Below are 15,873 nucleotides of genomic sequence, written 5' to 3'. Positions count from 1 at the left end.
TTTTCTTACTTGAATTGCGTCAAACAGTCGTTTTTTTGACTGTTTCATTTTGCCCCCATGTTTAATTTTACCCCACTCACCACTATAAAAAAATTAAATTTGCAAATTCCTAATTTCTTAGCAAAAATATACCGACCATTGTTTATATTGATTACTAGGGGGCTACGCCCCCTGCTCGCTCTGCTCGCCAACACCATATGACCCCAATATGACCCTCATATGATCCCCACATGACCGTCATGAACCTTATTCTCACCCTCGTGACCCTTAACCTGACCCTCATTCTAACCCTTGTGACCTTTATTGAGACCCTTAATCTGACGCTTGTGATCCAAATTTTCATCATTAAATTTCAGCCATCAGAAGTTGATTTGGATTTTTATAATGTAGAGAGATATATTGAGATCCTTATTTGGACCCTCGTGACCCTTATTTTGATTCTTGTGGCCCTTATTATAACCCTCGTATAAGTATTTCCAATTATATTATCACAGAGCTGCAATAGAATTGCTATAGAAATTCCGCACAGTTAATGACAGAAAGCACTAGATTTTTAATTAAATATTTTTTTTCAATTACGTACAAACCAGAGATAGCCAAATCCATCATATCTAATTACCGTAAAATATTATAACCGGCAAATAATTAATATCTCTCTTCAATTTTTTGATTACTCAAGTGTCATCAATTCAAATATTCGAATTTTTCAACTATTTTAACTATCAATAATTGAGGTAGGAAGATCGACTATTATTTGTGTAATCGAAAATCCTCTTTGAAGAAATTTGAATTATTCACTTAGTGGTAAATTTACAGGTCCATATTATCAAATTTTAATTCATCATTATTCGAAAAAATTAGATCACTAATGTTATACTATTTATAAAAAAATTTGATCAGCATATGTTAAACCTTCATTAATATAAGGGGCAAATTCTTGTAATATTACAGAAATTTAATATTGATGGCGATCCCTGATGCACAATTTTCCTTCAAATTAATTATTCTTTGTTGCTCAGTTATCGAAATTTCTTCTGGAGAATACGGAGCTGAATACGTCGAAAAAATGGTCTCGGCAGTTGATATAAGGTGTCCCATTACCCCAATCTCCAGATCTCCAAAATGTGAACTCGAAATTGAGGAAACAAGTATTACAATACCCTGGTGGGATCAATTCTACATCTTATTACGAAGAATGATGCTGCAATTTTACCGAGATCGAGTAAGTTTATTACAACTCTCCATTCCAATTAAAATATTTTGATTGTAATGAATAATTGATTCACTCCAGATAAAAGCTTATTATATTCCCTTTCCATAATATCCATAATAAAACGGAGATGACCGAAATGTGTCACGCGTTTATTTTTTCGGAATTTTTTCGCGTTTTTTGATAATTAATTGTCAAAGCATTAGGACACAACTCATCATGATGCGGACATATCTGTTATTTATTCTATACACTGAGTAAATATATCCTTGAATCCTCAATTGCTTGAAAATTCAGTGTAATTTAGCACTAAATATTCATATTTCGATTGAAAATTTAAGTAAATTGGGGAATTTTCGTTTTCTTGCCGCCAAAAAATTTGGAATTTCAGCTCAATGAAATCTGAAATTTTAATTATCCCCCCCCCCCGCGCGAAAATTGAGTTGAATGTCACTCTCCTAAAATTACTAGTCAAATGTAATGATGCCACGAGACACTTTACGTGACAAAACTTTGGAGAGATGATCTCATTCTCAATGAACACGGAAATCATTCCTCTCGTCTCAGTCTCGAAATACGAAGTATCGACTCCTCTCGTGATGACTCCGAGTCAATTTATCTCATCTCGTTCTCAAGTTTTTCGTATTTTTAATGTAAAATTTCGGTTTTTGTCTCGCTTTGTCTCGCCTCGATTTCCCACATATAAAAAACGCGAAAAACTGGCAACCGACATGAAATAAATTGTCTCGGAGTCATCACGAGACGAGTCGATATTATGGATTTTGAGATTGAGACGAGATTTCCATGTGCATTGAGACCAGACCATCTCTCCAAAGTTTTGTCTCCTAATGTTTCATGAAATGTCTTGGAGTATCGCTAGTCAAATGTCCACACGGAGAGAAATATTCAGTAAAAATTACGGAACTCACAATTCGCTTACCGATTACGGAATCGACTCAGAAAATTTATACGACGGTATCGTAATTCTTCATACACTGATAGAATGATTCATTTATTCCAAACAAGATTCGTTAACTATTAACGAATGCTAGAGTTGAATACGACCAAATGAATATTCGTTAATAGTTAACGAATGGTTCACTTGAATGGCGAAAGTCAAGTCAAACAAGGCTCCTCAACATTTGGTGAGACCGAATAGTCCCTAACCTCCAACCAAAATCCATTCGTTAACAATAACTAATCTGTTCTATCAGTGTAGGAGATGCAAATAAAAATTACGGAACACTCTGGAAAAATTCCGTGACAGTTCCGTAAAATTTTCACATTTCGCTCCGGAATTACGGAAAAGATACGTAATTTTTATCGAATATTTCTCTGCGTGCATGAAATCCTAATTTTTTTTCTAACAGTGCATCTCTATTTCTTCCTTCTTACATTTTCAGAATTACGTATTTTTGAAAATATCATTGCACATTTTCCTGGGCTTCGTAATCGGTGGATTATTCCTGGGGATTGGAAATGACGGGTCAAAAACCCTCTTCAACTTTGGTTTCTGCTTCGCCTGTCTCATTGTCTTTCTGTTCATTCCAATGTTACCAGTGCTGTTACACTGTAAGTAATGGGAGTAGTATAATTGAGAAATTTAGACCAGTAAGTACCGCTGATGACGGGTTTTATTGAGATTGTTCTCCTTTGCGATTCGAATCAGGTTTCAATGTTGTTGATTGTCGGCTTTGTAGCGAAGAAATAGAGGAGAAACACTGAGAGAAAAATCTAAAGTTCAATTTACAATAAGAAAATAGTTGAGGCAGTTTTGGTGAACGATACAATTTTTTTTTTGTATGCGGCACATAACATTATAGTAACTTCACAAGCGTAATTTTTGCAAATCAAAATGCAGTTAAAATAACCAAAGTTCAAAAGTAACCACGACAAATCAATCGTGAGTAGAACTATAAAATAGTTGCAATGACTACATTCCATTGTAGTAATTACTTCTCCGGTCATAGTTACCGTAACCCATGAAAAATTGTTGAGCACTTTTTGACTATAATTCGATGGTGATGAATATAGTCAGAAGAATCATATTTTTCTCTCAGTGTAGATAATAGTCTCATTCATTGTTTTGCGAAGTAAGATTTGATCCTGTGATTGGGCTTACGCGGTTGGATCTTTATGAAATAAAAATCAAAATGAAATCAAAGAGTGAATTTGGCTGGAGGCTTGCACCGATTTTTTCTGCTCAAATGTGCATTTATTAATGTACGTTCGGAGTAAGTTGTTAATGAATACAATTTATTAATGAATGATAACGAATGCATTTGTTTGTACACTAAGGGAAAAATGGACATAATATCACAAAAATCATTTCTTGAGCGAAAAACATGGCATACATATTTGATTAATTTATGGTAGGTATCAGACAAGAAATCGGTGCTCTTCGGGCTAAGGAGGAAGTTACTGAATGAAAAGGTGATGTCTTTTTTCGAAATGAGATAATATTCCTTAAAAGACAAGAATGGTTTGACAGAAGGAAAAGAAGATATTGCTTCCCTTCGAACTCAAAGCGATTGAGCGTAAGCGACGGTTATATTGTTTCTATATCTGGAGGTTTTCCTCTGCATAAACTCTCTATTCATTCAATATGAAAGTCTCTGATTCATGATTCACTGAATTGAAGCTTTTAATATTTTTGGTCATTTTCTCATCTTCTGACACGAAAAAACCGATTTCTTGTGGTACGAAATTCTCACTTTATCATGAAATTTTCATGTTCAAGTTATGAACAGTTCACCGAAATCTGATATTGTCTGACACATTATCCGGAATTCGTATCCCAAGAAATTTATCCGCAAAAGATGAGATATCTGGCGCAAGAAATTAGGTTTGTGATATTATGACGATATTTATCTCAGTGTATTTAACTATGATATTGGTGGATAGTTATGAAGATTTATTGACAGTGAATGAATCCTATTAGGATTCTACTCAAATCTCAGAACACTGACAAAAAACAGTTTTGATTTTCGGGCACATGTGACTGATTTCCCGGAATCTATCCCCAATTGTTGGTAATATTAGACACTGACTAGAATGAATCTGATCATTAGTGATTTTTATCACTGAAATTGAGTTACAGATTTGTAAAAATTAGAAATGGAACCATGAAAATAAGTGATATTACTCTAAAAATCAATTATATATGTCCGTGAAAATCAAAATTTTTTTTTCTCTGTAGAAACTAGAAGATTTGAAAAAAAATTTAAGAAAATTCGTTTTTGTGATATTCCCGAAATGATCACTAAAACTATTTTTTGATGTAATCAATGAGACTCAGGAATTAATAAAAATTATGTTGTAAATATCTGGAGAATGATCAGGTTTAGAGAAATGAAAAAAAAATTTTAAGTCCAAGAAAGTAGTTGTTATAAATTTATCTAAATTTGCTCATTTGAAAAAATGGCTGAGGAATACATTCCTAACGAGTATGCGGCGGAATTCACTTATCATAATAAATTACCGAGAATTTTTTGAAATACTGTTTCAGTTCCTCTGCAAGTACAACTCGTGAAACGAGAGCATTTCAACAGATGGTACAAAATAAGCCCCTATTTCTGTGCACTAACAATATCCACGATTCCAGTACAGGTTGGTCAATGGTAATTTGCAATAAAAAATTACTGAGAATTTTGATAAATTCATTATCAAAAAGATGAAGTAAACGTTCACCTCGTGCCGAAATGTTCCTTTTCGTTTACTTGTAAACGACAAAGACACAGTTCGGCACTCACTGAATGTAACGTCACTGTCAAAAAATATTGTTCGACACATGTGAGACAGAAATATTCAGCTCGTGTGATTGGCAGCCCTCGACTTCGCCTCGGGCCGCCAACGTCACACTCGTGGACATTCCGTATCACTCGTATCGAAATTAGTTATTTTCATCACAAGGTCCACAAAGTATTTTCTGACGAATGTGGCTTTGTAGGCCGAGCCGAAGGCGAGGCCTATAATCACATTCGTCAGAAAATACTTTTGGACCGTGTGATGAATGCAATTTTTCGTCAGAAGGCCCGTAAACCGCGATCAAACCGAGCGAAGCGAGGTTAGAATCGCGGTTTACCGGGTCTTCTCACGAGAATAGTATTTCGAATCAAGAAGAAGCACTGAAACGTCAAAAGTGTAATTCGTAAAAGTCACAGGACAGAAAATTTAAGTCAACTACAGAGAAAGAAATATTCAGTAAAAATTACGGAACAATTCACGTAATCCACAATGGGGAATCGTTTTCCGGCAATTTCTATAGGAACGGAAGAGAAGAAATCTGAAACGTTCAGTGAATTCTCAGATTCATCACCGAACAAAGTACGAAATTGTCACGTAATTTTTCCCGAAGAAGTAAAATCTTACAGAAACTGGCCGACTTATTATGCCTCCAAAATAAAAAATTCTTGAACATTCAACAATTTTTAGGAAGCTGGTGAGTTATTTCTACGTTCTGTTCCGTAAAATTTCTCAATCGTTGGGAAAAAATTACGGAACGACTTGTTGTCCTCACAGCGGTGAATCATCAGACGGGTGATTAATTTTTACGGAACAAATCGTAGAATTTACGTGGCGATTCGTACAATTTCAGTTCCAACTCACACTTTCTATTGAATTTTACCTCGCTCAGGGATTACGTTTCGAAACGTAACTTTTACGTTTTTTTTCTAGTAATTTTTATTGAATTTTTCTCTCCGTGTATGTAATTAGCCCCTCACGTACGGAGTCAACGCATGGTATCGACCCATGCGAATGTGAACGCTTGTTTTCAAAATTGATTATTTCCAAATCTATGGAAAATAACTTGATCAAACACATAACATTGGAAACCGAAATACTGTAGCTTCAATTAGAAACCGGTTTCATAATTTTCCATTCATTAGAAATAATCGAATTCGAGTCGTATTGAGCACGCGCTGCGCTTGGTAATCGAAGGGCCCCGTCCGGGAGGACTTAGAAACAGTTGTTCACATTCATCTCTGACCGTCAATGTACCGATTGATCATTAGAAAAAACTTTTTCAGATTATTCTTGCACTGATCTACCTCTCAATGGTCTACTTCTTCGTGGGTCAACCGCTGGAGCTCTTCCGAATAGCAATGTTCTTCAGCACTTGCATAGTCTGTGTATTTATTGCTGAGACTTTGGGTCTAGCCATAGGCAGTTCCCTCAGCATCGTAGTAAGTCAATAGCGAGATTCACTCCATTTTCGTTAAAGTAGTATGGTCACGGATCGATTTCCACGATTAAAATATGAAGTAATTTTTTTATGAAAGTTAATATCAATAACAACCTCCTGGTGCAATTTGTGGTACATTGATCGTTTAGTATGGTTGATAAGAATTAATGAAAAACTAGATTTTAACACAGAGTCTTATGGGCAAATCACATTTTTGGGTGATTTTTATGATAAATCCAAGATTAGATTATAAAAAAATACCAATAAATGGAAAAAAAACAAAAATTTACGACCATCGATGAAAATTATTGACCGTTTGGGACTTTAGTTATAAATAATTTCTGCTCCTCGGTGTTCGGAAATTGCGTGTCGAGTAGATGCGGCAACGAAGCGTTAGTGGAGTGGGGACAAGCGGGCATTTCAAATCTCGTTTTCCCTACGCTGTTAAGTTACAGCGTTGCCACACATAAAACGACGCTAGTCAAAGGAGGTACATTATTTGACTAATAAGTGAAAAATGATAAAAAATAATCGATTAATTCTTATATTCATAATTTTATAATTCACAAAGAGAATTTTCAATTATAAATCATAGTTTTTTGATTAATTTTTTTAGATTTTCTTGACGGACACTCAACGATCACTTTGGAGAGTGACCATACTACTTTAACCCTATTCTGGTCATCATGCGCGACCCGGCGACTTTGGTCACCTCCGCGGCTATTCGCCGCCGTGTTATTTAGACTTCAAATATATTATGCGTCNCCCTATTCTGGTCATCATGCGCGACCCGACGACTTTGGTCACCTCCGCGGCTATTCGCCACCGTGTTATTTAGACTTCAAATATATTATGCGTCAGAATAAAATTTCTCTAACGTAGAATAAAATTTGATCATTATATATTAATTTTTACTAAATTTCGGGATGGAAATGAGGAAACGAGGACTCATGATACACTTTTATAGAACGGTCGGATAATTTTTATCAAAAATTTCTCTCCGTGCACTGCAAACAGCCATAAGCATCTCAAACCCCCAAGATAATTACGAAAAACAATGGCACGGTTACAGAATGGTATGTTCGTGGGGCCTGTGATATCGGTACCTCTGATGCTGGTGGCGGTGCAGGGAATGGGCGAGCAAGGGCCACTACCGTTTTATCGCCTCCTTCCTATGTACCTCAGCTATATACGATACGGTTTAGAGGCACTTTGCGTCGCTGTCTTCGGATATGGGAGGAAGAAACTCCATTGTCCTCCTGCGGAGATCTATTGTCATTACAGCATTCCTAAAGAAATGCTGCGGACTATGGGTGAGTTCCAATCATTCTCGATGTGAATGGAATCAAATACGTAATGAAATCAAATAAAATATGTCAATCCGATATTTTTCTATTCACTCCAATAAAAACGCAAATAGATGATCGAGTTTACGTTTGAATAAAGGCTCACTGTCGAAAATTTCTGACTGAAATTTTCGGTAGAATTGTTGGAAATTTTTATCATCCGCCCCCTCGTGAAATCCCGTGGTCTCGGTAGCATAGAGAAGGACTTCTCAGGACCGAAAAGAACTGAGGATTCGAAAGGTCTCCGGAAAAGTACGTCGCAGAGCTGATTAGGACTTACCAGGTCAATCTAGGTCTGGAGAGATCTTGAAAGACCTGTGTACGTCCAATCAGAACCAAATATTTCAGCATATTCGAGTTTTCTACACTGAGAAAAAAATTTCCAATATTTGAAATATATTTACTTGAAACAGTGTCACTGGGATTTTCGACGAGGGTGAAATTGGCACGCCGAGCCGAATACACGAGAAGAAAACCCCTGTGGCACTACACGGAGAGAAATTTTCTAGAAAAATTCTAGTACGAGTACTGGAAAAAAATACAATCCACCGGATGTGAAAAATTCTAGTACTGTTAAGGTAAAATTTCTTGGTATTTCTGTGAAATTTTCACAGAAATATGAGGAAAAATTCACGTTTTCCCCAATAAAATTTCTAGTGCCGGCACTGGAATTTTTTCTTGGCCGACACTTTGCGCCTCTTTTCCAGTGCTAACACTAGAATTTTTCTAAAAAATATCTCTCCGTGTAGGCGCGAACGATATTTTTCCATAGTGACTTTCACTTTTGCCAGTTCAGGGAAGGGTCAATACCAATCCCCGGACTGGGAAAAGTGAAGGTCAGTACGGAAAAGATAATTCAATAATTATCATCGACAAGAGCTCAAACGTGAAATCACCATCAATAAAAATATTCAGTGACGTCTGACGATAATGAATTCGAATTTCCACTTTCTCAATTAGGAATGGTGGAGTCCGGATTTTGGAGTAATTTCCTCGCCCTCATCGTCATCCTCATAGTCTTCAGGGCGATCACTTATTACTTACTGAGGCAGCGTCTCCAGCCCAACAAGACGTTCCAAGCGTTACACCTGATCGGAAGACTCGTGAAGAGTCATCTAAGCATGGAGTGATAAAAATTTTGTGAATTTTATATTTATGACAAATGAGAAATTGTACAGACGCAGTTCTAGAATTTTCACGATTTTAATACGGATAATTCGAAGAATGTATGCTTGCTGAGACGATCAGCGGGTTTAACCAGTGAGTCAATTAATAATTATAAATTATATCATTAATCTGTTTAGAGTGTTTTTTTCTAGTTGAACTTGAGTCAAACAAAAATAAAGCATGACAGAATAAATCAATCATTGAAAAAAATGATCCATATTTCCTCTGCTAATTGGTTGAACCAAATCCCAGTGGAAATTTCTTATTTAACCCTAGATTGGTCCCTTCGTGAGAAAAACGCCGGAGCGCATCTTTTTTATTCTCAAAAATGATCGAAGAACAGTTGAATAATTGTTTCACGCATTCCGTACGTTTCACGGGGCGTCCATTGTGGCATCACCCTTACGCACGCCCGTGAACTTTACGGACGGAGTGCGGAAATAACCGCTTTACGCACATTAAACCGTTTTGAAAAGTGTATTTCCATCACAGTAGCTGTAAAACGTCGGTTAACAGACACGAAGTGAAGAAAAATTATTTTCATCACGCTGTGACGAAAAGTGAACTTTTCGGCACGCTCCGCGTGCCTAAAAGTCCAATTTCCGCCACATTGTGATGAAAAATATTGTTCGTAACTCGTGAAAAAATGTTTTTTAGCTCGTGGGATTATATCACTCGCCTTCGGCTCGTGATATAAACCTCCCACTCGCCAAAAAACACTTTTTTGCACTCGTCACGAAATATACTATTTCATCACGCTGTGACGAAAAGTGAACTTTTCGGCACGCTCCGCGTGCCTAAAAGTCCAATTTCCGCCACATTGTGATGAAAAATATTGTTCGTAACTCGTGAAAAAATGTTTTTTAGCTCGTGGGATTATATCACGAGCCGAAGGCGAGAATAATTTTTTTGCACTCGTTACGAAATATACTATTTCGGCACGAGGTGAACGTAGCAGCGTGTCAAAAAGTCATTTTTTTTGGGTGATACTATTTTAGTGCTAACAATTTTGCACAAACATCCTTAAATAAATGATCAATAGATTTTCAGCGAAAGTAAGATAACGAAGACAACTCTCTCAGCAACTTTCCTCGGATATCCACAACGTCATGCCGCGATGTTTCCCACAGAAATCGATACCTCTACGTAAACCCCAGTGCAATTAGACTCTTTGTTCGGTTCTATGTAATCCAACGCTCCCAGTGGCGCTACCTATTATCCCCCACTCGCTCTGATAACACTTATCTCTTCCTCGTACGATAACAAATTCCCCGATCATCTGCATTAGAACGGTACGTGCGAGTGATTTCGATAGCATTAATTTCGATAAACAGAATTATAACGAATGACGATTTCAATAACGAATTTCGATTGAAACGGAGTCAAACTGCAATGTCCATGCATTTTTTCCGTATTGCGATACAACTGGGGAGATAGCTGCAGTGCAGATCTACCTGTGACGACACAAAGCCTTCAGGTACCAACGGCTGATTGCTTGGAATGCCACTTCTGTGAGTGGAGGGAGGTCGTTGGAAATAGTACAGAGTAAAATGTTTCTCAACGGCTGGCGTCAGTGAACATCTGCGTGGGCACAGCTGCCGTACGTCAATGAGACATTTAATTTTTCTTTCAATATTTAATTTTTGATAAAGAATTGGAGTGGAATCGTGAAATGGAAATTAAGGGGAAATTCTTGGTTGTGATCCTGGTGGTGCTGTTCGTGTGTGCTCACACGTAAGATATTTTGTTTCTTTCTTCTTGTTCTTTCATTTACAGTTCATTACTCGGAGCTTCCATTGAGAGATAACTACGAGTTTGCGGTGCCTTTGTGATGCTCAGGTTTATCAGATTTGTATGTTCAACGTTTTTTTAGTTGTAGTATTTTTATCGTTTGAGTGAGTGACAAGTTGAGGGAAAGTATTTTTTTGTGATTATTTGAATTGAGATTTGAGCGAGTCATAAATTTATTTGGTGGGGGTGAAGGACTGATTTTTTTGGAGTAATGGAGGGGGCGATTGGATTATTTTTCACAAATTAGTTGTGAGGTAAACTCGAAGAGTTGAATGCTTCAGCTTTGGTGATGATGAATTACTTAAGTAATGAGGGGTTTCAGGAGAAAATTTTGCAATTTTTGTTTGCAATGGAGGAAATGAACAACACAAAGAAGTCTTTTCGTATTCTAAATCCATGGAGATAAAAAAGTTTTGAGTTTCAAAAATCTATTTCCAATTTTTACGCGTGCTCAAACGCAAGATATATCTATCTTTTTTTAGTTGTAGTATTTTTATCGGTTGGGAGAATGAGAAGTTGAGAGAAAGTGACTGATAGTGATTACTTGAACCGAGATTTGAGTGAGTCATGAAACTGGCGGTGATTGAATGATTTTCTTTTAATCGTGGAGGGAGCGATTAGATTATTTTTTATCGATTAGTTGTGAAGGAAATTTAACGAGTTGAATGCTTCAGTTTTCGTGATTATGAATTGTTTAGGTAATGAGGGGAGGATATCAACAACACAAAGAAATCTTTTCGTATTCTAAATCTACGGACAGGAAAAAGTTTTGAGTTTCAGTGATTCATCCCTAATTTTCAGGATACTATTCCCAATTTTTAAGTTTTTTCAGATGTGAGATATTTCATTTCTTTCTTCTCGTTCTTTTATTTAAATTTTATTTCTTGGGGATTTGATTGAAAGGTAATTACGCGTTTACGGTGCCTTTTTGTGATGTTCAGGATTGACAGATTTGTTTGTACTATGCCACGAGAAAATTGAAGAAGAGAATGTTGAAATAAGAATTTTGAAAAAGGAGAATGCATTCGGAAGTAAATTGCTAATCTACTAGCAACAATAGCGCTACTAATGTATAACAAAATGCAATTATCCACTTGTTTTCACAGTGTATCATCATTGCCCTGATCCTTTTTTTCAGTCAAGCAAGGAGAAGAAAAAATTCAAGAAATCGTGGCGTAAAACCCACCAGAAATTCCACAGACTTTGACATTTTCATCTTCACTCAACACTGGCCCCAGACAGTCTGCTACACCTGGAAGAAAGAATCTACCTCCAACACTTGCGATCTACCACAGGACGATGAGTGGACAATCCACGGATTATGGCCGACGCAGTACCACAAACTTGGTCCCCAGTTCTGCAACCCCAGTCTGCATTTCGATGTCACAGCCCTCGCGCCAATTGAAAAGGAGATGGAGGTGAAGTGGATTGATGTTGAGAAAGGCACGAAGCCATACTCTTTCTGGAAACACGAGTGGCAGAAGCATGGCACGTGCTCAGCTGTGCTTGAGCCTCTGAACTCGGAAATGAAGTACTTCCAGGAGGGACTGAGGCTCTTGGATGTTTATGACATGAAGCATGTTCTTGGAAAGGCAAATATCCATCCTGGGTCGTCGTACCCTGTTCAGACTATCTTGGATGGGGTCAGGGAGGTCTTAGGGAAGACTTGTCAAGTGGAATGCGTGTCTAATAAGGTAATTAATCATTTTCTGAAATGCAGGGTTGACAATTTTCGCCTGAATTTTTTTTCGGCATGTTTGTTGGAAATTTTTATTGCATTACTAGGGGGTTACGCTTCATGCTCGCTTCGCTTGTGACCCTTATTTAGACCCTTAATCTGACCGTTGTTAACCTTATTTGGACCCTTAATTTGATCTTGGTGACCCTTAATTGGGACCATTATTCTGACCCTCATGACGCTTATTCTGACCCTCGTGATTATTATTGTGACCCTTAATCTGATCCTTGTGACCCCCATTAAGACCCTTAATCTGACCCTTCTTACCCTTATTTGGACCCTTAATTTGATCGTTGTGACCTTTAATCTGACACATACGAACCTTAATCTCACCCTTGATCTTGTAACCCTTAATCTGATCCATATGATCCTTAATCTAACCCTTGTGACCCTTAATCTGACCCATACGAACTTTAATCCGACCCTTGATCTTGTAACCCTTAATCTGACTCTTGTGACCCTTTCTCGGACCATTATTCTGACCATCATGACCCTCGTGATCCTTATTCTGGCCGTCATGACCCTTATTCTGGGCCTTGTGATGGTTACTCTGACCCTCATGACCCTTATTTTGACCCTTGTGACCCTTAATTATTGAGTCTTAATTTCGAGTACCAAATTTTCATCACCAGAAGTCGATTTCAATTTTCATAATATAGAGAGATAGAGAGAGAGCCCCACATGACCTACATGACCCTTATTCTGATCGTTAATCTGACCCTTATGACCCTGTGACCCTTCAATTCAATTTATCGTTATTTTCTCAAGTTTTCATGGAAGGTAAATTTTAAATTGGTTTTTATATAATCCACGTGATGTAATTTCTGTTTTCAGAAAGAAAAGCAGTCCTATCTCTTCGAAATCCGGATATGCTTCGATAAATCATTAAATCTAATCGACTGCAATGGAATCGTGGGTTTTCCAACAAATTGCTCTCCCAAGAGAGAGATTATGTACCCGGGAATTGTTCCCAATCAATACCACGTAATTCAATTTTAATTGCACGATAATTTAGCTTCAATTTTGCGGAACGACAGGCAGATCCTGAAGTTGCAGAGTAAATTGCAATCGTAAATGCAAACATCTCTAAATCCAATAATTTCAATAAAAAATATCAGGAGATTTTTGCAAGGTCATCTGCATGAGATTTTTTGACTCATTTTATTTGGTTAAAATTCATGTGTCAATTACTTTGCAAACATCTCCTGAAGAAAGACAAAAAGACATTTAAAAAAATTCATCGAGAGAAATTTTTGTAGCTAATTTTTTGGCAAACAACAAATTCTATCGACACTTTCTCTCGAATCGATTAGTTCCGAAGACATTCCTAAAATCATTAAATAGAATGTTTTGCCTTCGCCATAGGAAAAATCTTAGATAATATCAACGAGTATTTTTTAATGAATCTGTCATAATAATTTGTAGAAGAAATTTTTTTATGATTTCGAACCTTCTACACTTTGCTATTTAATATTTTGTCGGTAATTTACGGAAGTACCATGTGATCACAGGCATATTATGAATACGAATCATGTAATATTTGTCATTAGAAATTAAGAACGGAATGAATTAGAAGAAAAAAATTATAGCGAACGAATGAAGAAGCGAATGATTGATTTATGTTCAATTTTTGTCGAATCCCGAACATAATCATCATGCGGTGTTTGCCCAAGAAAATGACCAACGAAGACGTTTTAAAATTCATGGAGAGATATTTTTTGCAAATAATTTGTTAGCAAACAAAAAAGTTCTCTTGAATAAAATCATTGAATGAAATGGTTTGCCTTCATTATAGGTAAAATCTTAGTGAATCTCAAAAAATATTTTTTGAATGAATTTGGCATAATAATTTTTAGAAAAAATATTTTTTTATGATTTCGAACCTTCTACACGTATACTTTGCTATTTAATATTGTCGGTAATTTACGGAAGTACCATGTGATCACAGGCATATTATGAATACGAATCATGTAATATTTGTCATTAGAAATTAAGAACGGAATGAATTAGAAGAAAAAAATTATAGCGAACGAATGAAGAAGCGAATGATTGATTTATGTTCAATTTTTGTCGAATCCCGAACATAATCATCATGCGGTGTTTGCCCAAGAAAATGACCAACGAAGACGTTTTAAAATTCATGGAGAGATATTTTTTGCAAATAATTTGTTAGCAAACAAAAAAGTTCTCTTGAATAAAATCATTGAATGAAATGGTTTGCCTTCATTATAGTTAAAATCTTAGTGAATCTCAAAAAATATTTTTTGAATGAATTTGGCATAATAATTTTTAGAAAAAATATTTTTTTATGATTTCGAACCTTCTACACGTATACTTTGCTATTTAATATTGTCGGTAATTTACGGAAGTACCATGTGATCACAGGCATATTATGAATACGAATCATGTAATATTTGTCATTAGAAATTAAGAACGGAATGAATTAGAAGAAAAAAATTATAGCGAACGAATGAAGAAGCGAATGATTGATTTATGTTCAATTTTTGTCGAATCCCGAACATAATCATCATGCGGTGTTTGCCCAAGAAAATGACCAACGAAGACGTTTTAAAATTCATGGAGAGATATTTTTTGCAAATAATTTGTTAGCAAACAAAAAAGTTCTCTTGAATAAAATCATTAAATAAAATGGTTTGCCTTCATTATAGGTAAAATCTTAGTGAATCTCAAAAAATATTTTTTGAATGAATTTGGCATAATAATTTTTAGAAAAAATATTTTTTATGATTTCGAATCTTCTACGCGTATACTTTGCTATTTAATATTTTTTCGTTAATTGACGGAATTACCATGTGATTACAAGCATATCATCAACACAAATCATGTAAAATTTGTAATTGAAAATGAAGAACTGAATAAATTGAATAAAAAAAAACGTTGCGTTCAATTGTTGACGAATCTCAAACATAATCGCCATGCGGTGTTCCCCCAAGTTAATGAACAATGAAGAGATTTTTTTAAAATTCATCGAATCTACAATTTCGAATCTTCTACACCTCTAATTTACTATTTAATTTTTTCTCATGAATTCACGAATTACTATGTGATCACTAGCATATTATGAACACTAATCATGTAAAATTTGTAATTGAAGATCAAGAACTCACTAAATTGAATGAAAAAAAATTATCATAAACGAATGAGTGAACGAATGACTGCGTTATGTTCAATTTCGATGCATCTCAAGCATAATCACCATGCAATGTTTGCCCAAGGAAATCAGCAGTACATGAACCAACAAACGACAAAGTTTTGGTAGAATCAGAAAATTTATGATTTTTATTCATTCTACAGATCTCCGAAAGACGGTGTCTCGACAGCACTGGAAACTTTATCTTTCTCAATCGTTGTACAATACTCAAGGCTTTTTAATTGCCAACCGTGGCAGGTATAAGTACTCCAGTGAACATCTGGC

General features: G+C 36.0%; 2 protein-coding genes across 3 annotated transcripts in view; both read left to right on the top strand.

Annotated features, from left to right (window-relative positions):
* Positions 1-9,119, top strand: part of LOC107035864 (ATP-binding cassette sub-family G member 1) — a 29,174-nt gene extending 20,055 nt beyond the window's left edge. The window contains exons 7-12 of one of the 2 annotated variants that reach the window (XM_015253472.1): positions 1,020-1,222; positions 2,614-2,782; positions 4,719-4,819; positions 6,241-6,396; positions 7,468-7,708; positions 8,702-9,119. In XM_015253472.1, coding sequence (XP_015108958.1) covers positions 1,020-1,222; positions 2,614-2,782; positions 4,719-4,819; positions 6,241-6,396; positions 7,468-7,708; positions 8,702-8,871 — 1,040 coding nt within the window. In that variant the 3' untranslated portion in view covers positions 8,872-9,119. Of the gene's footprint in view, positions 1-1,019; positions 1,223-2,613; positions 2,783-4,718; positions 4,820-6,240; positions 6,397-7,011; positions 7,153-7,467; positions 7,709-8,701 lie in introns of those variants that run through there. The other variant, XM_015253473.1, reaches the window with a different exon arrangement.
* Positions 9,120-10,166: 1,047 nt separating this feature from the next.
* LOC107035863 (ribonuclease Oy) lies at positions 10,167-14,663 on the top strand. Its single transcript, XM_015253471.1, has 3 exons — positions 10,167-10,642; positions 11,838-12,393; positions 13,272-14,663. Exons 1-3 carry the CDS (start codon positions 10,581-10,583, stop codon positions 13,434-13,436), a joined length of 783 nt encoding a protein of 260 aa, XP_015108957.1. The 5' UTR covers positions 10,167-10,580; the 3' UTR covers positions 13,437-14,663.
* Positions 14,664-15,873: the final 1,210 nt, after the last annotated feature.

This window comes from Diachasma alloeum, unplaced genomic scaffold (genome assembly GCF_001412515.2).
Source record: "Diachasma alloeum isolate Michigan unplaced genomic scaffold, Dall2.0 Dall_scaffold_00201, whole genome shotgun sequence".
NCBI classification, from domain to species: Eukaryota; Metazoa; Arthropoda; class Insecta; order Hymenoptera; family Braconidae; genus Diachasma; species Diachasma alloeum.
This window is presented reverse-complemented; position numbering and strand designations above follow the sequence as displayed.